This window comes from Pseudorasbora parva, chromosome 9 (assembly GCF_024679245.1).
Source record: "Pseudorasbora parva isolate DD20220531a chromosome 9, ASM2467924v1, whole genome shotgun sequence".
NCBI classification, from domain to species: domain Eukaryota; kingdom Metazoa; phylum Chordata; class Actinopteri; order Cypriniformes; family Gobionidae; genus Pseudorasbora; species Pseudorasbora parva.
The window spans coordinates 32,348,255-32,375,467 of record NC_090180.1 but is presented as its reverse complement, the minus strand read 5'-3'; the positions used below and the strand labels follow the sequence as shown (position 1 = coordinate 32,375,467).

At 37.0% G+C, this 27,213-nt stretch overlaps 1 protein-coding gene across 11 annotated transcripts in view; it reads left to right on the top strand.

The window, feature by feature from the left end:
* LOC137088889 (adhesion G protein-coupled receptor L2-like) overlaps positions 1-27,213 on the top strand; it is a 161,441-nt gene that overhangs the window by 67,713 nt on the left and 66,515 nt on the right. For all 11 annotated transcript variants that reach the window (XM_067452259.1, XM_067452263.1, XM_067452264.1 and 8 more), the window contains one exon: positions 26,167-26,451. In XM_067452259.1, coding sequence (XP_067308360.1) covers positions 26,167-26,451 — 285 coding nt within the window. The remainder of the gene's footprint in view (positions 1-26,166; positions 26,452-27,213) is intronic.

The window sequence follows — 27,213 nt, the reverse complement described above, 5'->3', positions numbered from 1 at the left end:
AGAGCTGCCTGGAACTACATTCGCTATGCGTTTCCCAGAAAATAAGTGCGCACCTCAGAATTGCACCCCTATTCACTACATGATCTTGGTGATTTTTCATGAAAATCGGGTCAATTTTGATCAAGAACAATGCATTGTGGTTTTAATTCAATGTGAGTGGTGCAGCAAAAATAGTCTCTCTGCCAAAACGATCGCGGTATTGCTGTGCCTGTGACAAGCTCTGCTTGCGGTGTGAATGCTCTCTGTTAACATGGGTGCCGGAAAAAATATGCGTTGCTTATAACCTGTTGACATGGGTGCCGGAAAAAATGATATACAATCAAAAACGGAGACACAAGACGAGTTGCATTTAAATTAAACAAGTGCATCCGTTGTGATACACCGGATGTGCACAGTGTTATAATGCGTTGCTATCGACGACGGTCATTATAAGGAATGAAATGCCACAGAATAGAATTGTACGTAAATAAAACGCATAGAGCTACTTGTGTTGTTTGTTGATTTTCAAATATAAAACTTAATACAAACTTTTTACAAATATTTTCAGTGTACATCAGTTTTTTTTTTTTACACTTTCATCTAATTTTAATAAAACTGCTGTAACCGTGATAATTTTAGTAGCTATAATCGTGATATGAAATTTTCATTCCGTCCCATCCCCATAATAACAGCCCTGAAGTGTCTTATTATTTTAATTGGACTGGATTAAATGTAAGAATGTTACAAAAAAATATGACAAAAAAGTTAAAAACAGCCATTATAAAAGTAAAAATGCCCCTGGAAATCATTTTAAGAGGTCAAAAATTACGCCTTAATGAAAATGTTCATTTTCTGCCACCACTGCTGTAATAAAATCAGAGCTTAGACTGGAACATCTGCTCTGTTGATGAAAATATAATTAGAAAATTCTATTCACCCTTTATTGCCTTTGAACTGTTAATTAATTTAACGTTAGATATGTAGTATTTCACCATTAATTGCTCAATATTAAACAGTTTTTTTCTTCCCAGCTCAGTGTTGACTGCAACAAAATATGTTTCTCAGAAAACGTAGCGTGTCTAGCTAGAAAGAAATCTCTGAGCGCAGAGATAAAATTAGTTGCTTGCATTAATATTCATTGGGAATGTGGTAGAACCCCACGGCAATACCTGACAGCGGCAAAGCATCTGTAGGATTTACACCATCCAGAACTGATGACGTGAGACGCATCTATGGGAGCGATTAAATCTCATTACCAGACTTTATGAGCTATGTATTACGCCTCATCTGTGATTTGGGTAATTACATGTTAGCACAATTTCCAGCCTTTAAAAGAGTATCAGGGACACTGTTGTGCTCTTAAACCGCTGTAACTACACCCTGAAATGCTACCTAAAGTCAGCGTTAAACGGGTGGTGTTGTAATCCTCCTTTATAATTCTTATAATTCCATGAGGATAATCTGATTTATTACGGGAATGGGTTTGCTCCGAAAAATGTGTGGCTTAGGTAGAAAAAGGGGCTTGAACCAGAATAGAGGATTAAAGTGTTTGTCAAACTTGCCATTATAGACCCTAGAACGAGAGGGTTTCTGTTTCTCTCCCATAGGAGATAGATAGAAATAGTCATTTCACACAAATGATTATCATATCTTAAAATGATTTCTATCAGTGTTTCTATAGTTTTATAGTTTTAGTCTTATCAAATGTAAATTTGAAATGCTTCTTTTCACCCAAAAATGTGGGTTAAAGGAAGAACAATTTGACCTTATAGTTGACCTTGTTGGACATTATAACATTTAACCTTCGGCCTCTTTTCTAAATGTGTGATTTCCATGCATTTATGATTGATTTGGAGGGGGGAATATAGTGTTTTGGTTCAAGTGAGAGGATTGAATCTAACTCTAGCCTATGATGTGCTTTTTTTTTACTACAATGTCCTAAGTAATTGTGAAGCTAGCTTAAATATAATGATAGAATAATAACAGTGATTAAAAAATAAATACCAGGCAAATAATCAAAATACTCACCATGTTTAGAGCCCGAGCACTGATTGTGTGAGGAAATGTTCGGTCTATTCTTCTCCAAAATGAATCACATGGCCTAAAAACATGCTCTCAAATTTATGAAACTTTGCACATGCATCAGAAGTGGTGGAAATCTACATCTGATATGGGTTTCAGAATTAGGTGTGGCAAAATGGCTACCTACAAAATTTAAATTAAGCACCATTTGCGCTACGTTTCACTAGGGGTGGGCGATATAGCCTCAAAATTATATCAGGATATTTCAAGAATATTTCTAATAACGATATTTAGGGCGATATAGAAAAAAATATATATGGAACAAAGTTTTATTGGTTATTGCACCTGGTAGACAGCAGCACAAAATGAAGGACATTGCCCATCCTTTTCCAATGAGCTACTGTCATTAATGAGAGAATATTTAATTCAAAGTGTAAATCTATTGTCATAAAGTGGCAGCAGCAGCATTTTTACTGGAAATCTTATGTAAAACTATAACATAACATTTTTGTTTAACAATAATTTAAGGGAAGTGTGGCACATCAAAATAACTTTTTTCTTCATTATTTACCATGCTTAAATGCATGTCGCTCACTATTCACTGTTTTCCTGAGGCCACCAGGTGCAAGGGCCCTTCATCGCTGCTTGCAGCTTTAATTTAGTTTTGAGTTTTGGTTCATATGTCATATATGTGGAAACCAGGAGAGACATAACAAGTTATAGAAGGATTTTCTTTTCATTCACCACAAATCACCAACATCCCCCATGGATCTAATGTAGTAAGCTAACATTAACCATGGTATTGGGCAGAAATAGTTGAATAAATATATATATATATATATATATATATATATATATATATATATATATATATATATATATATATATATATATATATATATATATATATATATATATATATATATATATTTATAATATATATAAATATATATATAGCGATTTACTGGTACATTTCCAATAAACAAACTAGTAACCGGACTTGATGAAAAAAAATATATAATTTTGAGATTAAATTGACTTTATGATTTAAAAATCAGGTGCTGGTGTCACCATCTGTAGAACTTAGTGGTGCTAACTGCTCTCAAATGTTAACCCTGTAGTAGAACCCATAAACATCATCAGGACTTTGAAAAGGGGCAAAGGTCCTCTTTAATGTTTCTTAGAACTGCTATTTATCTGTGTGTAAAAGATTCAAAATTAATAGTTTTTAGGCACAAAGAACCATCAGTTACCATTGAATAATATAAGACACTAAAATGTGTCTTTGAATGTCCACTGCCCTCTGAGAATATATCACAAGAGTGCCTCTTTGAGTTTCAACACAACACACATTTTGAGCTGAATCGAGGCATTCGCAGCGAGCAAGGAAAAAGAGAGCATTGTTCTGCGTTTTTCTCCGCCTCCTCACTGTTTGCCTGTTTTTCATTCTCCTGCTTCAAATACGGAGTGTATTCCTGGAGGCAGTGTCAGTCCTGAAGTTAATAAGCCACATTTTCACTCACTTTGGTCTTTAGTACACATACATCAGAGTTTTTGAAACAGAGTCTCTGAATCGGGCACCAATCCGTCTGGTTTTTATGTGCCTTTGGCGATTCTCAGGAACACACCAGTCAACCTGGTAATGCTTTTGTTTGGTAATGGAGCGTTTGACACCTGTTAGTCTGTGGAAATGCAATGCCCATGTGGGGTCTAAGACTTTAAACCTTTAAAGATCCTGCAAAACAGGTGTTTCTCTTTACCCGACCACAGAAACCAAATGGCTTTAGGAAGTCCAGCATGCTTCAGTACACTTACAATACACATTGTTTTTAAGCAGCTTCACAGAAAGTCCTGATTTTGTATTGCATAATGTCTTCATTTGCCGTATTTACTTTCTTTTTTATTTTACATTTGACATGGTAACTACCTAATCAAGCAGTTGAGATTTGTTATATAGTGTATGGTTTTATGTGATTAATGGAGTAAAATTAGCTTTGCATTTGTTTGGGAAATTTACTAGCAATTTCTGAGTGAGAATTGTTTCGACACTAGTTAATTTCCCAGTGTAGTACATAATATAACATATCTTTAAGGTCCCTATATATTTCAAGTGAAATCAAAGAACAAACTGGTTTGATTTTATTTAGAACAAAATTTGTTTCTGGAGGTTGAAATGGCTTGCCTAAGCGAACTTTCTGGCTGATAAACACAATTGAGCTACCTTTGGTCCATAGCGATTATGTAATAGGTGGGTGTGGTTCAGAGGTGCCACCTTTTTCGGCATGGACATCATCTGTGGTTAATGTCTTCTGTTCAGAATATGAACACACTGGAGAGCCGCTTTATAGTAGAAAGTGAAGCAGTGATTCTAACTGACAGCGATTCAAGCTGCTTAAGTCAAAGCAATCACTCTTCAAACTTTTTAAATTTAATTTACCCCAAATAACAAAAAATAACTTGGCTGTGAATATATCAGGGTTCTTTAGTCCTCTAGTATGCAAGCCAAAGGCGACTGAGGCAAGGAATAATAATGCCACTTGATGAAGGATAATAGAGAAAAAAACCTTTGTAGAAACCAGTCAACACCAGTTCTCCCCTGGCTGAACAGTCAAAATATAATGTCAGTAATGAAGTGGATACGTACTGCATTTATTGAACTCTAAGATTATAATGGGTAAACGTATTTGAGGTCCGTTTAGGATTAAATGGTAAAGTACAGGCGGATGGACTAGTGTCTGTACGGAAGCAGCGGTGGTTCATTCTCTACTGTAGAAGGCTGAAGTTATTTAACTTGTATTCCTATGGTTGTTAATGGTCGTAGAGCGCTGTTAGACCACCATATTCGGGTGTGAAGTGCCTTTTCCCTCAGCTGACCTGATAGAGCCTCTCTTTCGTCTCATTTTACTGCTAGAGATGTCAGGGAAGTTGACTCTGTCAACAATGGAAACAGATATATAGTCATTTAATCAATAGTAGAGCGGAAATCTTACTGATGGAATGTCCCTCGAGGATTCTGAGGAGCTGCATAGACTACAGAATGGTGAGAGAGACGTTTAAAAAAAAATGGTGTAATTGCAAAACATGTCTTTTTTGAGGATTTGGGAGGGGGGGGGGTCAATTCTCATTATTAACTAGTTGCTTATTAGCATACGTATTACTAGGATATTGGCTGATTATTAGTACTTATAAAGCCATTATCAATGCCTTATTCTGCATGACCATATTCTACACCTCTTAATCCTACCCAATACTTTAATTGAACTACCTTACTAGCTATTAATAAGCAGTAATTCGGAGTTTGAGGTAAAAGTTGTGTAGTGAAAATAGTGAATGTGTTCCCCATACTAAAGTATAAAAGTAATTGGTTGATTCATTTAGATGATTAATCGAGTAATTGGACACGTTTCTTTTTGTGGTAATTAAAATAGACCTAAGCCTTTAAAAACGACTTAAAATACATATACAATAACAATGAGGCAAGAATATTTGGTTCAAATAAAGTATAAAAATAAGTTATCTTAGGCTGTGTGTCCACCAAAGCGTTTTTAGCCATTTGAAAACACTAGGCGCTCTGCTGAAAATGCCTCGTTGTGGGCGCTTGAGAGCGTTTTGGCAGGGCGGCGTTTTTTTATATTTTAATTTGAGACTTTTGCTTTAGACTTTGCTTGTTATGATATGGTAAAGCCGCAGAAGGGTTAATAATTTCACAGGTAGTTTGTTTCTGTATTGATTCTATATAAAATTGCATATATAATGCAAGGTATTTGCTCTGGCTCTTGTTTTAAATCATTTTGTTCCGTTACTATTGCTTGTTGTCATCTGTTTACATTGTACACGCAATGTGGTGGTTGGTCGGTGTTGTACTCCTCCACTGTGATTGGATGGCTGGGTTAAAAAAAATGACAGTGATGAGTGCTGCGTTTTACTCAAAGTTGAACATTCTTCAACTCTCGGCGACCAGTAAAATACAATCGCGCATTCCAGGGGTACGTTATTCCCAGATAACACCCGCCCATCCGGGTACTACGAGTTATCTTGACCGGTACTACTTCTATGCTTAACTCTGGCACCATCATGTGGCTGAAACAACCATGGGTTACAATGGAAGACTTCAAGGCAGGTCTCCTTAATAAAGTTTTAAATATGGATATTCTTCTTACACAAACGCATCGGTTCGAATCAGAATACTCTATTAACCCATCGGAGTCGTGTGGAGCACGTTATTTGACGGACAGCTGCATTTTTTTATGGACTTGTAGAACACAACTACAACTACTGCTTGGATTAACGCTAGCGTGGACTTTTTAAATATAACTCCGATTGTATTTGTCTGAAATAAGAATCAAAGAATGAATTGAGGGTGAGTAAATCATAGGCTTGGTTTCATTTTTGGGTGAACTAACCCTTTCAGCATTCATTTTCAACATTTAGCAGCAGTAGATAAATGCTTAAAGGAGTTTGGAACTGTTTTTCTTTGCGGAAGCTTTGCGTAAGAGCTAATAAAATATTTAATCTCAAGACAATATTTTGTGTCTAATTTATTTGAGACTAGTAGCCGTGTAATAAGCGGGATTATGTACACCCAGCCGGTTGTTAGCGCAGAATAAACCCCTTCAGAGTGACGCAAGACCCCTGCGATAACAACCCCGCTGGGTGTACATTTAATTTAAATGTTTGCTTAATCTTTAATACTTGGCCCAAACTTGCAACATATTTGAGACCCTCCACGCATGTAAATGATAACAGTCACTCACGTAAATGAAGCGCATGAAACCCGTGGGGCATACACCTTTGTGAATTCATAATAGCATTGTTATGGTTTTTAATTGGTTTTAATACATTGTGCATCTTTAGAAAATGTTATAATAATGTGATTTGTGGATTCTCGTCTGTGGATAGTCAGTACTTCTGGAATTTTGCTGGGTAAATTGCAAGCAAAAAAAGTGTTTTGTTTTTTTTAACCGAGAATTTGAATTGAATGGAGGAATCTTGACAGCCCTGTTTTAAAGGGTCATGAAACCCCAAAACACTTTTTTTGAGATGTAAACAGATATGTATAGGCTGCACATCATTGAAAACACTAAGGGTACTCATTAATGGTATTCATATGTGAAAATAGTTTTTTTTGCATTTTTCAGAGCGATTTCTGTCTTCCGGTTTGAAAAGCTTAGTCGGAGCAACGTCACAAATGCTGACGTCAGCTCGGGCTTTTCGGCCCAAGTATGGGCTGCTGGGCACATGCTGACGTCGACCGCTCCGAACGATTCTCGATATATATTCATGACATAAAGCTCATTCAGTCCAATCCCTGCGCTGTAGTATGCATACAAGATAATTTACTTTAATATGCATGAGACAGTCACTTCTGTCAGGCTCATCATCTGCCATCATTATTGTAGAGATATGGTGGGGAAGTTTTGGAAGCAGCGTGCGGAAAAGTCACGGAGGAAAGCTAGGCGTTGTGCTGATACGAAGTAACGTAAGGGCGCCGAGCGAGCTGTAAGCGGGCGCAGTCTGTGGAAGTATTTGCTACAAAGGCTCGGTAAAGTAAAATTCACCTGAGGAATCGCACGCCGAACCTGCAAGCGTTGACATCTAATTTATGTCAGGAGTGCAAAATAACCCATCTGTAATCTGTAGGCTAATGAACAAAAGCCACGTCCTCTCCGTTTTATTTGTGGTCACAGCCATGCACTAAACCGCATGTGTTCGGGCTCTTAGTGAAACAGTGTGCTGCATATTTGGACAAATATAGATTTAGCTGCCGAGTGATAGACAGCGCGGATCGTCACGGCAACCCAGCGCGCGTCGCTCTGTGCTTCAGATGCGCAGTCGAGACTTGCCTCAAACCCCTTCGCTTTTACCCCGATCTAGAATTACACATCTCCATCACATCGCATGTTGGGTGGTTCACGTTCTCTTATCACGTCGGCGCGTTGTTCATCTTGCCAAACAGCGTGCATATTTGGACAAATATAGTTTTATCACGTTTGCATAATATTTCGTCATGCAGAATAACATTTATTTTCATTTCTCACTGAATTATGCTGGTTTGAACTTTGAAGAGCTGAATGATTTGCGATCTCTGCTGCACGCCACTCATAGCTCTCTCTCATTCGCTGTACTCATCCCTCATTTAATTTCACTGTGGTAGCCTAAACTATGCCAACGTGAACCAAGAACATGTCTCAGAACCGCTGTAACTGCTGCTATTGGGATCGCTAATCTTAATGCACCTACTGACACTCCCCTATTTATGCAAACCATTCCCTCTTTCCACACAATACCATCCCACCTTTTCACAGTCGACCACTCCCCTTTTAACAAGCCTTTTCAAATCGAAGGTGTGGAAAAACACCGCTGCAGCAGGGGGGTTTCATGACCCTTTAAACCATAGGCTATTTTTATTGGCCCAAAGCTGTGTATTTACGTCTATGTGCATTTTGATACAACAAACAATTGCCTTTAAAATACCTTCTGCATTATCTTTTGTCAACTTATATTTTTCTTCCATTTTTGTGCCACACAGTTGAATCTTGGAAGCACAGGGAATTGGCGTATATAATTTGGTGCTCTTAGACTGCACAAACACATGCTGATCCTAAGTTATGTTTTTGTGACGCAGCCAGCGTGTAATAAACCCTCCTCCAAATGACAGCCAGCAGAAACCTCCAGATGGAGGAAACTTTGCACAAAGACTACATTTGCATTTGGCAACTCCTGCTTGTTCCCTGAGTAAAAAAAGAAAGAAAAGTTGTCACCGTTTTTCTTCATGTTTTAGGCTCCAGAGCAGTAATAAGCACAAGCCAACGTCAATTATGTGACAGATTTGTTTAGCAGTCTCACCACTTTTCCTCTTGAAATCCCAATTTCTCAGCAGACCATTCAGGATTGCTCTTCAACTCTGGGACTTGTGTTATTCTTAATCGCTGTGAGCTGCTGAGTGGTCTAGCCCTCGATAGGCTATATGTCCTTGCGTTCTGCAGAGGATGATTTCAGTGACACCGACTGAAATGACAGCTAATTGAAGCTACTTTTCCCGAAAGCTCTGATGGACAATGCCCCGCCATTCCTCCACCTGCCATGTGGTGAAATTGCCTGGCATAATAAAAAGAAAATTGTAGAGGCATGAGCCAGGAGATGTCAAAATGAAGCAACGAGGCAGACTCAGCCATTGACAAGCAGTTTAAGTCTTTTTCTCTCACTCGTTCACTCTTTGTTTTCCACTTCGCCAAATAACATTTTAGTGGACACAAGGTGAATGCTGCTGCCACAAGGTTTAAGAATTGAATGGTTTTCATCTAGAAAGCATAGTTTCGATGGCATTTTCTTTTTATCTTACTTTTAAAGTGGTGTTTGTAAGCTTTGTGTACAGCGGTAACCTCTGTATTTCTGCTTTTCCATTAGTGTCACCTGATGTCGGAGAATGAATGTCCATTTTCATTCAGCCCATCTGTTTGTTCAGACCAATTATGTATAGAATGTATAATCCTTTATCGGCTGAAGTGGTTTATCTTTTTTTTTTTCTGGTCAAATGTCATATAATTTAGACTGCAAAGTTGTTTAAATGATAGTTTTACAGTCATGTTGCAGTTTAGCATGCTACCATGTTGGTGTTATTTCAAAAAAATGTTGCGGCCAAATGTTCTGTATAATGTTGGAATTTTCTGAAACAGTTTCTACCTCTGATTCCAAGAAATCACTTCTTTTTTTTTCACAGGTTTGACAAATGATAAACGGTTCAGTTATAGCAAGCTTTCTGTCCTAATATCTGCTGCTATCTATGATTCTTTTTTTCTTCCACTCTGGAAGTCTACGGCCACCCATAGAACCCCTTGTGGGAAAGTTGGCACACAGATGGGGACTTTTGCAAATCTGGAGTCTCTCCCTCTAGTCTACCAACTGTCCAAAGTTGCACTCATGTTTATGCTATTAACTTTTGAACCGTAAGGGCAAAAGAAACAAACAAAAAATAGATTAGCTTGCATCCTATGATGTCATTTTTCGCCCTTAAAATTTTTCCGACTTTTCCTCCAATGAATGAAAAAATTAAACAGATCATAAACAGGTCAGGCAGACAAAAAGTTTGATTCATCGAATCATGGCGAGACAAAATTTCCCAAAATGCTTAAAACGTTTTTATTTAAATTAGCCTATAATAATGAATTTTGTCTTAATAGATTCCTTAGGTCATGTAAAGAACATGAATACCTTTTTTTGCCATATTTAGCCAAACTTCCTGTCCACCATTTTGTTTTCCTTTTTCAAACTCCTAGACAATTTTTTCGCCACAAATAAAAAAGTTTCATCTTCAGACCATGCCTACAAATAATATGGATTTCGTATTGATAGACAACTGTTTTCGTTCAAAAGTTTCAACAAAGGTGATGCCAAAATTGAGGCTTTATCTCTGCAACGCTTTTGCGTCATGATGCCAAACGTTACTTACATGTGCCGTTGTCACCTCACTCTGACCACCCCACGTCAATTTGTTCACAGCACCACCTATTGGTTGAAAGTGATGAACCATTAAATAATTTTACCAGTGACTAGATGTATGATTTCACAGGTGTTTTTCCCAAAATCACCTTAAAATGTCTTTTCTTTCTCATCATTGCAGTTGGTCTGATGCTACCAGCAATGTTGGCATGACTTGTCGTGTTCTTTGTGCTCGGACCCTATAATTGCTGCTTGCAGCTATATTTTAGATTACTTTTACTTTCAAAATTGCTATTGAACACTGTTAAATATCACTATATTGGTATTGACTAATGCTATTGTAAGTCAATTTTTACACACACACACACACACACACACACACACACACACACACACACACACACACACACACACACACACACACACACACACACACACACACACACACACACACACACACACACACACACACACACACACACACACACACACACACACACACACACACACACACATATACTGGGTTGGCTGCCAATCTACCAATCTGGAACAATTCTGCATTTGTTTATGCTATTAACAAAATCAATTCATTGTGATCCAGATTTTTCCTGAATGAACAGTGTGCAAAAACACCCAAGGCGCTTGGAGAAAGAAGAGGACTCACGATTGCGACAAAGGGACAAAGGGAAAATGTGTTCTGTTTGTGGCCGCATGAGACAATATTTGCCATCTTTGAAGTAGCAGACAGCTTAATTAAACAGGTTCACAGTCAATTAATTTGTTTAATGTGTTGACCATTCACTCACAATCAGCCACTTTTCAATTTACTAAATTACCAATATCCATTCTGCGGCACAGCATATTTGAAATAAAGCGTCCTGAATAATGGTGCAGTGAAAACGTCAACCGTATGTCAAAGATCAGCATACTGTTTGAGGTGGAAATGAAAGCATTCGTGTCTAGTTTTGTGTCTTTAGATCAAAGATTTATACCAAACTTGGACAGCATCTGCACAACAAAACAGAAGGATAAAGTCAATATCATTCACCGAGTCTGTCTCAGACGGTCGGAGAAACACATTTCCTGTGTACACACAGAGTTCTATCATCTCATACTGTGACGATACTGTGATTAATTTCATTGAGTTGCATTGCATTCCCCCACAGAGCAAGAAGATGAAATGGTTAAAAACCACAGTGGTGGCAAGTATTGTCCTTCTCGGCTGACATATGATCTGGGGCCGTATTTATCAAACATCTTAGAATTACTCACAAGAACACTGCTAAGAATTGACTTAAGAGTAAAAAAAATCTTGGCTCAAAGCTGCGCTTAAAAGTTAGTTATCAAGCATCCCAATCATACTTTAAGTAAAGTGTAGGACTAAATCTTGAGTGTCAGTCTTACGCCGGCTTCACACTGCACGCGTAAGCAGGGCGTAGGCAGCGCTGAAGCAGCGCGTGTGTAAAGCAGTAGCAGCGCGCGCACTTTTTCCTTTCACACAGGCAGCGTTTGTCGCACGCAGTTGTCACGCGCAGTTGTGTACAGAGTAGCCTACTCTATAATGGATACGTTTGCATTTCTCTTTAATGTATTTTAAATGGAAATAAAGCAAAGATTTATTATAAAGCTAATTTTATTTTTAAAAATCGTTTCACTTGTTTCTGATGTTTTTTTTATTTCGTTTAGAGCGAGTTTTTGATAGAAGAAAGGCCATCGCACTATGTCCATGAAAAGCACAGTGCTAAAAAGAGAAACTTCAGGAAATTGTCTTGAAATATTGGATAGGCATCAAATTTACATGCATTATCCATCATAAACCTATTAAAGATAATTCATAAATGACTGTAATAACTAAGAGGAAACTTCTTAATGATATATTGTAGGCTAAATGAGCAAATTATCTAAAAACGTTTTTTTTTAAATGACAAAATAACGCACATCATAGTCTATCTACATGTCTATACTGTATGTGTGCTATATTAATGTGTGTATATTCTATTTACCTATATTTAGTTGTTCGTTCGTGAGACAACGAAAGATTGTCAAAAACACTTTAAAATGACTTACCATCAGCATCAAGAGCCGCTCACGCTCACCAACTTCCTCCCATGCTTTTTCCTTCACTTGGAAGTCTTTATAAAGCAAATTGTGTGGATTATAGAGAACTGTGTGCTTCTCAACCTCCACGAGGAGACGAGTGTCATCCATTGCTGTCTTTCCAGGACAGGTGCACTCTGAAGAACACTTCCTGACACCACGTGCTTTTGTTTATCCTTTCTGTTTTTATGCCAGCATATAGTTATCATATATACATAATTTAATTCATATTTAATTTAAGATAAACTTGCATACATTATTTAAAATTAGTTTTGTAGTTCAGGCAAAAAACTTATGGCAGTGACTTCGGTTTTTGTGTAGAACTTTTTTTTCTTCCACAGCGCCGGATGTCATATGGTGACTGAGAAACACACGGAACACTTCACTAAATTATTTCATGGTTAAATGTGTTATTTTTAATGTTAACCAGGTTAATTTTGATCAGAACAATGTACTGTGGCTTTAATTCATCGTGAGCAGCGCGTCAAAAATAGACCTGGCGCCGAAACGATCGCGGCACTGCCGCTTCTGCTCTGCTCCTGCTACGCGCTGCTGTGCTGCCTCTGCTGCCGGTGTGAATGCACTCATCTGTTAACATGAGCGCCGAAAAAAATACGCGCTGCTTACGCCCTGCTTACGCGTGCAGTGTGAAGCCGGCGTTAGAGTTGATTTACGACACTTTGCTTTGCCTTTGGATTTTGGATGATGTCATAGGCATGAACCAATCACTGAACAAATGTCCATATTTAAGAATATTCTCAGATAAATTCACATTGAATGGTGAAGTTCCTAAGAGGAGTTTACATCCAACACACCTAACCACTTGAGAGACCTCTCGAGCAGTCTTAAATAACCTGGAGAGTAAGAGTGATTCTTAGCTTTAAGAAATTTTATAACTTGCTTTTATACTTAAGTTTGAAAGTAGAAGAACATTTCATGAATTCTCAGCACTTAAGACTAAAATAGCACTTTGAGAAGCTTGATAAATACAGGCCCTGGTCCCACGTCCACATTCAAGGGTCATGAAACCCTGTTTCAGCAGCAGTTTTGACAAATGCTCCAGAAGTGCACGTGGTAAAGCTGTGAAGAGCGGAGATGGCTTCTGGTTCACACAGGTTTTTTTCACTCTCACTGAATCAAAATCATCACAGATTCCCACAAATGCACGCAGTGTTACGCAACGAAATCAGCATGTTAAACAGGGTCAATGTAAATTACAGAAATGCATACATATCCTGTGACAGTTTTATTTGAATGCACAAATAAATGCACAGCTATTCGCATTTTGTTCACTGCATTGAAAATATTTATGAATGTGCTGTTGCATCTTTAACTTTTGAGGCTAATTTTGCAGATTGATGGATTATGGGGCTGTAAAGAGTTGTATGAATCAGGGACCGTATTCACAAAACATCTTAAAGGGATAGTTCACTTTGAAATAAAATTTTGATATGTTTTAGCTTATCTCATGGGCATCCGAGATGTAGGAGTATTTGTTTCCCCAGTTTAAATTTTGATCATTTTATGTCAAACCGTTCTTGTCTGTGCCTCACATAATGCAGGTCTATGGTCACCACCTCAAAGAGCATACACAGAGAAGTCCAAATTAAAGAATTACCCATCACAAGTACACACTGATGGCCTAAGACACGAAACGAGCGGTTTGTGTGAGAAAACGAACAGTATTTATATCGTTTTTACCTCTTGTACACCACTACGTCCGACTGACTCATGCTCCTCATGAACTTTGTTTATAAAAAATAATTTCTGCTTGAATTCTGCAATCTCAATGCATAAATGTAAGCGACTGACATTTAGCTAAACATATACTTGTTTAATTAGTGACACTTATTAGTGACACTGAAAAGCCTAGACTTTTCAAAATCTCTTATTTTAAAATCAACATGAAACATTGTTCAACTACATATTTCTATAATTAAATCACTGACAGAGAGACTCCTCCCCTATCAGCCAATCACTGTGGTCATAGTTAGCAAGCGTGATGACATCATCCATAGCAATGAGGTCAACCCTGCCCTTACTCTTAGCCTTCTCTCTATTCTTTAGTAAAAGTTGCTCTCAGCGGCTTTGTGAGTAGGTTTTAAGAAAAAACTCGAAACTAAGAACTTTTACTGCCATTTAGGAGAACTCTTAGTGGTAAGAAAATGTTTTGTGAATATGGCCCCAAGACTCCATGGGATATATGTATGAGAAGTTGTATGATGCAGAAACTCTTATCATGCTAAAACAAACACGTTTTGATGCGTAAATGCAGGGGTTCTTCAGCTTTTCCAGCATGAGACACATGGCACATCCCTTTGTTGCCCCTCAACAGATATTCATGACACAAAAAACAATCTCATTTAATCATCTGAATTAAAATAGAACATATTAATCATACAATGCTAGAACATCAGTTCTGTTGGTTGGCAGCCTTATCTTCTCCTGATGTACCAGAGCATTTGACACCGGTTATAAAAGGTCAGAAGAGTGAATTTAATTTTCCGCATGAGCATGATATGCTGTGCTATGAAACTTGTGCGTGTGAAAAGCAGAATTCAAATAAACTCGATGTGCCATTCCTTGTGTAACAAGCCCAAACTGTGTACACATTTTAATTTGATGCAAGATAAAGACTGAAACCCACAAGATAAAAGATATTTCTGTATGAGTGCATAGCGTGACCAGTAATGTAGTTTGTCAACAAAGCACTTGTGTTGACTCATTTACTAAATTAAAAATAATAATAATTTTGTAGTGTTTTTTTTTTTAGGTTTCTCCTTTGCCATATTAAAAGATGTGAATATAGGGATTAGAAGTGAAGGAAAGAAAGATTGTTTATCTCCTGCGAAAGGAGATGTGAGTGAGGATTTGGGAAAGAAACAAGATTCCATGTCCAGAGGAATAACTCATGGAAAACTGTTAAATTTGTGGAAATTCGCAGAATACAAAGCTTGATATATGGCATAATTTTCATTTATGGGCTCACATACCTCTCTCATTCAGCACAAATCCAAATGTTTCCATGGTCGCTATGAATCGTTTGGTTGATAACCTATTATTTCTGCACTCCTGGCCTAATATCCAGGTAAAACTGCATTCACATGCTCAAAAATGTGTGTTTGGACAGCACAGCAAATCCCTAAGCAAAAGTGAATATACTGAACAATAATTTACTCTTTACATAGTAGAATAACATTGAACATTTGATTTGCATACACTATATTGGCAAAAGCATTAGGACACCCCTCCAAATCATTGTATTCCAGTTTTCCAATCACTTCCATGGCCAGAGGTGTATAAAGTCAAGCAGCTAGGCATGCAGACCGCTTCTACAAACATTTGTGAAAGAATGGGTCGCTCTCATGAGCTCAGTGAATTCAAGAGTGGTACTGTGAAAGTCCGTTCGATAAATTTCTTCACTACTAAATATTCCACTGTCGAATGTTAGTGGTATTATAACAAAGTGGAAGCAATTGGGAACAACAGCAACTTAAAATCATGTAAAATCACAGAGCGGGCATGCTGAGGCACACTTTTTGTGCACAGTGTGCGCAACTTGATAGCTACAGACCTCCAAACTGTGTGTGGCCCTCAGATTAGCTCAAGAGAATTAGCTCTCTTAGTGTGTAGAGAGCTTCATGGAATGGGTTTCTATAGTAGAGCAGATGCATCCCAGCTTTACATCACCAAGTGCAGTGCAAAGCGTTGGATGCAGTGTTGTAAAGCACACCGCCATTGGACTTTAGAGCAGTGGATACGCATTCTCTGTTGTGACGCATCACAATGGACAAGTCTGGGTTTGGTGGTTGCCAGGAGAACAGTACTTGCCTGATGACATTGTGCCAAGTGTAAAGTTTGGTGGAGGATGGATTATGGTTAGTTCTAGTGAAAGGAACTCTTAATAGTTCAGCATACCAAGACATTTTGAACCATTTCCTGCTCCCAACTTTGTGGGAAAAGTTTGGGGATGGCCCCTTCCTGTTTTAAATTACTGCACACCTTTGCACAAACCAAGATCTATAAATACATGGATGAGTGAGTTTATTGTGGAGGAGTTTGACTGGCCTGTCCAGAGTCCTGACCTCAACCTGACAGGACACCTTTGGGATGAATTAGAGTGGAGACTGCACGCCAGGTCTGCTTGTCCAACATCAGTGTCTGACCTCACAAATGCACTTCTAGAAGTATGGTCAAAAATTCCCATAAACACACTCCTAAACCTTGCGGAGAGCCTTCCCAGAAGAGATAAAGAGTGGACCAACTCCATATTAAACCCTACGGATAAAGAATGGTATTTCATTAAAGTTCATGTGCATGTAAATGCCGGCGTCTCAAAACTTGTGGCAATATAGTGTACATTTAATTAAATTTATGAAAAAAATGAAGAAGAAAAAGCTGCATTAATGCATCTCTCACTTCCTGAATGTGGTCTCACTGTTTGGCAAAAACACTAAACTTGGTTCAGATATTTATCTAACAATTTTTTTTTTATTTTACTATGCAAAATAGAAAGAAAAAAAACAGCAAAACAAAAATCTCACATGAAAAAAAAAATACATTAACTACAACATAATCTGTTGATTCTCTCGTTTTTGCATGCGTTCATAATTTATTTGTATGACAGCCTGGCAAAAAATCCTAAATATACTAGCTATACCTATACGATCTGAGGAAATCTGTTCAGTGTTTCATGACCCTTTAATGTGTAAGGGTGGATCGCCTACAGTGGTTCTGACTGCAGGGTTGCCGAACGACTAAAGAAACGTTATCAGCGTGATGGTAGAAAACTGTACATTTCTTGTCTATAACCACCCACTGCAACTTATACCAACGACGGAAATAAGCGCAGTTACAATAGCAAAATATGTGGGAGAGCGTTGCTTTAATGTGACTATATTGTATTGCAATAGGGAGAACTTCAAAGTCAATACCAAATCAAAACTAGTTAGCAAATCATTTCTAATTGAAAGAATTTAATGACAAAATCCGGCTATGGTTACACTTAAAATAGTTACAAAATAGATGAATGAGATGATAAAACTTATACCATTAATCGTACCCAGCATGTATAGAATGTTACCTGAGAGATAGGGAGAGATAGAGAGAGATAGAAAGATAGAAAGAGAGAGAAAAAGAGAGAGCAAAGAGAAGAGCCAAAGAAGGCCCTAGAAGAGACAGCCAGAGCAAAAGACAGCGTCAGAGGAAAAAGCCCCCCAGAGAAAAAGAGACCCCGAGCAAAAGTTGCAATCTTCTTTTATCCATCCCGTGACCATGTGACTGAAACCCTGAGACATTCAAACTGACCAATCAGACCAAACTTCCCCCACTGTACTACAGGTGTGGCACCATTTGGCCTACAGGCCCTCAACATCTCTTTGTCTTTAGGAATCCCAAACAGCCCCACTGATAAGAGAGAGGGGGGTGAAACACAGTAAAACAAATGTCTTTGTTCAAAGAAAAATATCAAATATCTTTGATTATTTTGGATTCTTTCAAATGCTATAGTGATGTCAAAAGCACTACTTTATTACCAAGTTAATACTAAAATAAAAATCAATGTAATTATATGAATCTCCTGCAGTGTTAAATTCAGTGGCGATCATTCCTCTGTCCAGTTTCCTTTACCTTTACAGTTAACTTCACATTCTGCTGTAAGAGTGTTTTCCTTCCAATAAGGGATGCACAGAGAGGACATTTCTGGGCTGAAACTGAAAATTCAGGATGCACTAATTAAACTAATTAAACATCTGATTCGTTCACTGATTTCCGCCCTGGAACACCACGTTTCTGCTGTTTCAGCCTAAAATTTTCAGTAGCCGAAATGTCCTACTTCTAAGTGCTGATGCAGGCATCATTCATTCCATTCATACTCCATACAGGAAACGTGCTCAGTGACAGGTGGCTACTTTAAAATGCTCACACGCATGTTCTCTGAAGAGCGTCCACGGCATGCGTGTGTGTGTGCGCGCCTGCATGTGAGCGGGAGTGTTTATATGATGCGAAACTAATGTAAACACAGTCAGTTATGTCTTACGGGATTGCAAACAGACACGATAAAACTGATGATGTGTCAGGATAGATCATTAGTGCGCATTAGTGTGAAAGCGGCCTGTTAGATCTGCAGCTGTCGACGATGTCATTAATAATAATCTAATGGCAATAATGCTAAGAAAAAGAGGGAAAACTACACTGTTTTTGTCTGGAAAACTTTAGTAAAGATTCTTAAAGCACGCAGTGTTCTTTTTTTCCCGTTTTGAAACTATTTTGTTAGTTGAAAATTACTTAAAATGGTACTTTATTTATTTATACAATTTTAATGATAAAAATAGCATAAGAGTTAAAGGCAGTGTTGAAATTGAATTATTTGGAAATTGGAGAAATTGGTATCTGGAATAAGGGTTGCAATGGAGCTAAAGATTTCTGGTAAATTTCTAGAAAGTTTCCAAAAATGTCCCCAAATATCCTGAAATGTTTCCAAAAATCCTAAAAAGTTTCCAAAAATACCAATGGTCTGGATTACCCCAATCTGCGACAAAGTGACAAAGAATTATTACAGCATAAAATTTATCGCAGCATTATGAATTTAGTCAACTTTGTTACTTTGACTAGAAGGGTGTGTGTGCAGATGTTGCACTGTTGTTTTGATTTTTTGGTGTCCCGTTTTGCCAAGTTTGAGAAAGCAATACAGAGTTTCAGACTGCGACCAAATGGTCGCATTTTGCAATATATATTTTTTTCCTGCTGGTGCAAAATTTTTTGGGGGAGAACGCACTGCTGCACCCCCAGTTTCTGCACCACCGCCAAACTGATTAGAGCTACCATTTCTGTTGCATTTGAGAAACATAAAGCTGCAAACAAAATGAAAGCGGTTAGTTTGAGATGCGAACCGACAGTGCATCGTAAGCTCAGAAGAACAGGTCCGATCTCGATCACACAACACCGTTACTACACAGCTCTGGGAGATCCTGTGAGAAAACGTTTGAATTTGCCGCATTATTAATAACATCGCTCCGAGATCAAGTGAGAAGCATTCAATCGTCACAGATATCAGCTCAAACAGGGTTGACATGGTAACCAGGAGTTATAAAAGGCTCACCAGCCAACAAATCACCAACATTCACCATAGACTTAATGCAATGCTAGCTGTAACCATTAGCCTGGATGCCAGCCGAACTCAGCCCCACCTACAACATTACAAAAAATGCAGTTTTGGGGGTTAAATGTGTGTTATTTTGGCAAGGTTGCCTGCTAAAATTCGCATTCATGCGTCTATATATCACATAATAGTTGCTTCAACCCATGGACATGGAAAACAACCTGCGGAAAAAAAACGCAGACTTGGCAACACAGAGCAGTTGATCTCTGTTGACATTTGGCAATGCGTCGCTTCGTTGCTCTGATTGGTTGTTGGTCTATCCAATTGAAGTCTTTCCTGGTTCGGTTGAAATGCCCCATAATCACAGCCCAATGGAGCAGTATCAGACTCATATTCTGACTAGAAGTGAGTATGACCACGTCAGGCTATGTAACCATGGCATTGTATCAGAAATAGTCAGATTTTTTACATTATTCATTTCAGGGTTTGTACAAACAGTTTGAGAGTGAAATTCAAGCACTTTTCAAAGGCTTCCATGTGCTTCACAGTTTATTTTCAGCAAATCAAAGCTCTAAGTATCCATTTTAAGTATGACACTTTTTGTACTGAGCATCAGTGAAGGAAAAGTCAAGAAGTCTCACAGAAAAACAAAAACTTCTTCAAATAGCAAAGAATTACACAAAGTAAGAAAAGTTATAATCACTGAAGCTGTCAGTCAGTTTAGTAATGATGTAAAGTAGAGGCCAAAAGTTTGGACACATTACTATTTGTAATGTTTTTGAAAGAAGTTTCTTCTGCTCATCAAGAATTTGAATTTATTTGATCAAATATACAGAAAAAAATGTAATATTGGGATATATTATTACATTATTATTATTACAATTTATTATACTTTAAATTATCATTTATTTGATGCAAAGCTGAATTTTCCGTATCATTCCTCCAGTCTTCAGTGTCACATGATCCTTCAGAAATCATTCTAATATGATGATTCATTTTCAAAGTTGGAAACAGTTCTGCTGCTTAATATTATTGCATAACCTGGGATACTTTTTAAATAATACTTTGATGAATAAAAAGTAAAAGAAAAAAGAAAAAAAGAAGCAAATGTTTGAAAAATAGAAATCTTTTGTAACAACAATATACACTACTGGTCAGTAATTTGGGGTCAGTCATTTTTTCTTTTTAAAAAATTAATTAATTTTATTAAGCAAGGATGTGTTAAATTGATAAAAAATTGATAGTAAAGTAGATTTATATTATTTGAAAATGTTTTTATTTTGAATAAATGCAGTTCTTTTGAAACTTTTATTTATCATATCTATATATTCTATCCATATCATATATATCAAATATATATATATATATATATATATATATATATATATATATATATATATATATATATATATATATATATATATATATATATATATATATATATATATATATATATAGAACTGTTTCCAACACTCATAATAAATCATCATATTAGAATGATTTCTGAAGGATCATGTGACACTGAAGACTGGAGGAATGATACTGAAAATCTAGCTTTGCTTCACAGAAATAAATGATAACTTAAAGTATAATATATTGAAAAATCAAATATTTTAATCTGTAATAATATATCATAATATAAAAAAAAAAATCTGTATTTTTGATCAAATAAATTCAAATTCTTGACGAGCAGAAGAAACTTCTTTTAAAAACAGTACAATTAGTAATGTGTCCAAACTTTTGGCCTGTACTGTAGAAGAACAGTGGTTTATTTATTAAGAGTAGAATATTAAACGTTTTCCCTATAAAAAATTGGTTGATCATTATATCTGCATCTTAACTCATCGTTATACTCAGATTTTCAGAATATGAGTTTGATACTGCCATTGGGCTGTGATTATTGGGTGAAAATTCCTCTGTACTCAATTGGATAGACTACAACCAAGCAGAGCAACGGAGTGAGTGGCGTATGTGTGGCGTGTGTTTATCTTGGGTGCCATGACAACAGTGCGTGAGCATGAGTGGCGCGCATGTTGATGGTTCGTACTAGTCATTACAGGGTAACGCACAGAGTAACGGCCGAGCTCAGTGTTTTGACCATAGACTGTAAAAAAATATGGACGTAGTGTCCGTGACGTCACCTTATAGGATTCCGATAAGCCGTTCTGAAGCTTAAAGTAGGAGCGAGCTGGGCGTTGCCATTTGGCGAGCGAGTCATTGCGTGTCACTCTCGGATAACAGAAAATGGGCAAAGAGGCGGGATGTGGGCGGAGTTTTTGTGACGCAATGACTATAGACGGCGGATAAATGGCTATCCACCTGTCATTCAAAGTAACCACGCCCTTAATTATGCAGAAATGTAAGGCTTTATATAACGTAAATGAATGAGTTATGCAAAAAATCACCCCCTCACAGTTGTCATGAAGGTCAAAATTAGCCGTATAGGCCAAAACCACAATTTGTACCAGGCTGTAATAGTGTTGTCACGATACCAAATTTTTGAATTCGATACGGTACCAGACTAAAATACCTCGATACCGATACTAAATCGATACCATGGTAAAAACGAACAAAAAACAGATAATGAATAATATGACAAAATATGAGCATTGTTTTATTTTTTTTACTAAAAATTCACTTGTCCAGCATGTTCCTGCCCTGGTTTTCGACCATTCCCTCCTCTTTATTGCTATAATAACTACATGCCAGTGTGAACATCCTCACAGAGATCATCATTATTAATCATGTTATCATTCACTAAACTAATTTAATATTTTTTAAATGTAAACTTATAATTATAATATAGATTTTTAATTGTATCTGTTTTTAAAAATAAGCAAAAAATACAAATGACAAACAATATGACAAAACAGTGCTTTATTTTTCAGCTAAATTAGGTCTATTTAACAGTAGCAAGTCAAGAAAGAAATTAAATAATAAAATATAAAACTGCTCAGTCTTCACTCTATAATTAAACTGATATTTTTAATAAATATATTGTAGTTATTTAGCCAAGCATGTGGTGGTTTTCTATTTTTCATTGTTTGCAGAATATTAGGTCTGTCTTAAGACCTACACGGATCTCATTACCTCAGCATAGGCTACACGTTCACTAAAGACATATCCGACTGTGTTTACCTGAATACTCGCCAGACCATGCATTTTTACATATGTTTGACCATTCAAACCCAAATAATAATCCGCGAAATAACTGAATGGTGATCGCATGTTTGTTGTCTGAAAGGCGTGTGCGCGCTTCAGGTCAGAGTCCGGCAGCGCGAGCACGTCCCGCGCCGTGCTTTTTCTTCTCATGCGCGCATATTTCTGTTGCTTTCTCTGTCATGCGCTGCGCGGATATTTAACTCTTCTACTTCCAATGTTTAGTGAGCGGTGGAAGCAGAGCTCTGCACACACGTCCTGACACCTGCCGGCACACATCCACGCACATTAAGAAATACAGCTCATGTTAGCGCTGTCCTTCTTAAAGTACCGGTACTAATAAAATTCCATATCGTACCGTTTGTAATAGCAGGGTATCGCAATACTTTTCTAGTACCGGTATATCGTGCAACACTAGGCTTTAAACATGTTATTTTTCTGCTGTCAAGTTGGACATTTTAACGTGAGGCTCAATGAGATTTTGCTCCTTTCTGGAGCCTGTCCCTAGTGGCAAGTCGATGAATTGCAGTGTACATTACTTCCGTATTGGCTTCAAGAGCGGGAGGTTGCCGCTTGGTTTTGACTGAATCATAGTTTATTTCTTGCAAAACAATATAGTATGCTTCCTGGATACTTTCCATATATGGTGCTAAATCAGGTGCTGGTGTCACCATCTGTAGAACTTAGTGGCACTGGTGCTACTGCTCTCTAATGTTAGTCTCGAGCCCTGACAAGCGACCAGATCGACTTTATTTGTTTTATCTGTCAAAAGAATGGAAATCACTTTAATTTAACTTTGAATGTTCTTGATTCAGTAAAACATAACTTGGCGGTTAATGCAGACTCTGTCCTCGCCCTTCTAAAATTAATTCAGTGTGCAGCCAGGAAGCTGTTGGATCTTTGGAAACACACACACACACACACACACACACACACACACACACACACACACACACACACACACACACACACACACACACACACACACACACACACACACACACACACACACACACACACACACAAACACACACGTTAGTCTATGTGGTTTACAGGGACTCTCCATAGACGTAATGGTTTTTATACCGTACAAACCGTATTTTCTATCCCCTTACACTGTTCCTGCCCCTAAACCTACCCATCACAGGAAACATTCTGCATTTTTACCTTCTCAAAAAAACATAATTTAGTATGTTTTTAAAGCTATTTGAAATATGACGACATTTGAAATGTCCTCATAAACCACATGTATAGTGTAATACCAGTGTAATACCCATGTAGTTATACAAATTAGTGACCTCATAAACCTTGTAAACAGGCTCTCTCACACACTCACACACACACACACACACATAAGCAAAAAGATCAAGCCTTGCAGATGCCTGTGGGCAGTTTAGTTATTGTGTGCATTAGAATGCTCTGAATAGAACGATGGCCGGATTTCATCATCATTCCTCATGGGTCCCAGTACAGCACTCGGATCTGAATCTACTGAATATCACAGCATCAGCTGCCGTGATGAAGGGGAACCAAACCCTAAAGCAGATTTTTTAATATGTTGTATATTATTGAAACATTCCGCAAGTTATTCATTTGTTGGTCTTCTTTTTTGGTCACATTTTCAATCCTAGCTCCCTGAATGCATGTTTATAATTATGGCTTTGCCGAAAAGCCCCATTTGAGACAACTGAGCATCCAAAAAAAATGTCCTCGTATCACCGACAGAACAAGATGGTGCTGAGCTCCTGTATCTGTGTGACATGATACGCACGTAAAGGGGCGGGACTTGAGCACCGTCTGCCAGTGAACTGGAGCGATTTTCCACAGTCGTCTCTCCTGAGTGACTGACATGAAAGAGAATATTTTAATCTGAGCACATTCGTATATCTTTTGAAATACATCATTACGATTTTCTTGCTGTTAGAGGCCAATAGCTTGAAAATATGAAATCAATCTTTGACTTTATCAAAGCTTATTTGATGTGTTTATAATAATTGGCAATATCTTATGATGAAGAGGGCACTTGGGAGTTTGCTTTCCTGCAGGCATTGCTCTGTGCACAGAGATCAGAGATGACACGAGAACGAGTGGAGCTTGCAAAGATAAAATGTGTAAAAAATTTACAAAAAGTCTACAGCTGGCAAGATGCGGTTTGGTCGATCCGATCACGAGTGGTCAGCTGATACTTATCGCCGTTCACATCTGGCAGAAACCAGTGTTATTTTACGACCATTATTGAATTTTTATTATTATTATTATTATTATTATTGTTATTATTATTATTATTTTTGTTCAAATTCTAGTAATTTTGTTGATTTTTTTTTATTTTTTTTTTTGTCCATATAGAATTATTTTATTTCATTTTGGGTTTATTTTAGATAAACAATACCAAAAGTTAAGCTAAATCAAAATTGAAAACATGTTGCTTTGGCTGAAATAAAATAAGTTCATATATGTTTTTTGTGTATTTTTTTTTATTATTTTTACAATTATTATAATTTATTATTAACATTTGATTTGGCAATTAGCTGAAATAATTTAGATTTTTTTAATTATATTTTTATTCTAATTATATATACATACACAAATATATTGAATAAAATTGTATATATTTTTTATATATTATTTTATTAATATTATTATTATGAATAATATTTTATTGGTCGATCCGATCATGAGTGGTCAGCTGATACTTATCGCTGTTCACATATGGCACGAACCATATAAATAATAACTTATATATATATATATATATATATATATATATATATATATATATATATATATATATATATATATATATATATATACTGTATATATATATATACTGTATATATATATATATATATATATACTGTATATATATATATATATATATATAACATAATAAAATATTATTCATAAAAATTCTATAAATTCCTATATATATATATATATATATATATATATATATATATATATATATATATATATATATATATATATATATAAAATTTGAAATTTGCTAAAATAAGTTTGAGTTTTGAAAAAAAAAAAATGTTATTTTTTATTTTATTTCATTTTTGTGTTTTTTTATATTTGGTTATTCTTTATTTTATGTTTACTATTTTATTTTGGTTTATTATTCTATAATTTTTTATATTTATTTTAATAGATTTGTTTTATAATTTGATTTTATTTACTTAATTAAAAAGTATCAAAAACGTTTTAGTTCATTATAATAACCCTGGAAGTAACATGTTTCAGATTTGTTGTGAGTGAATTGCAAGGGAAGGGTCTCTGATTTTGACTGTTGATCAAATTAAAGTGAAAGAAAGCAAGAGTGCTGCTCCTCTGCTCATGCACACGATATTTCTCTCCTGTCCCCACAGTACCAACAGTCTCTGATGAAGCCACGTCCACGCTGCAGCCCAGTAGATCTACAGCTCCTGTCATGATCAGCACCATCACGGCTGCCCACAGACCTGCGGCGCACGTGACGGTCACTCCTGACCCTGCGGCGGTGGAGCACCCTGATCCGCCCGCCGACCCCACCGCCGCCAGCCCCCCGCCCACCAGCAAACGCTTCTGTGACGGCACGGAGAGGCGAGGAATCTCCTGGCCGCAGACACACAGAGGAGTGACTGTGGAACGGCCTTGTCCTAAAGGAACTCGAGGTATGTCTGACATTTTAATAATTTTTGCAGTTAGCGTCAGGCTTCTCGTTGTCATTAGTGTTGAAGTTGTGCTGGTATCAGACATGCCGTTTCTTATTTGAGTAGCATCCAAGTAGTGATGCTAAAATTATTGACAACATTTACATTCCATAACTGGGTTAATAAGTAAATGTTATACAGTTCTGTTTGTAATATAAACTGTTTTCGAAACATAACTATTTCATCCAATTTCCATTTGGATTACATTTGAAAACGTTTTAATCAGGGATGCACGATATATCGGCCACTATATCGCTCTCGGCTGATATATGCTCAATTTTAATGGTATCGTTATCAATCCGATAAGTAAAATAGGCCGATATATATTAAAGGCGATAAATGATGTATTATTTCCTTCAGATGCCCTCTGTTCGCCATGATGGTTTGGGATGGCTTCAAATATGAATGGAATCACTTCAAAAAGGAAAACACTGTTCTATTGCAACGTGCAGTGCAAGTCTGTTATATAGGGCCCTATTTTAATGATCTGAGCACATGGTCTGAAGCTCAGGGCACAGGTGCACTCAGGATGTGTCCGAATCCACTTTTACTAGTCTAACGACAAAAAAACGGTCAGCGTGCCAGACGCATGGTGCAAAAGGGTCAATGTAACATGTTTTAATGTAAAATCAAACGTATCAGACATTTGTTTTTGTAATCCAGCTCTCAAAAATGATATGAAAATGTGGATCCATAGGTTTAATCTTAGAATGAAAAAACTAG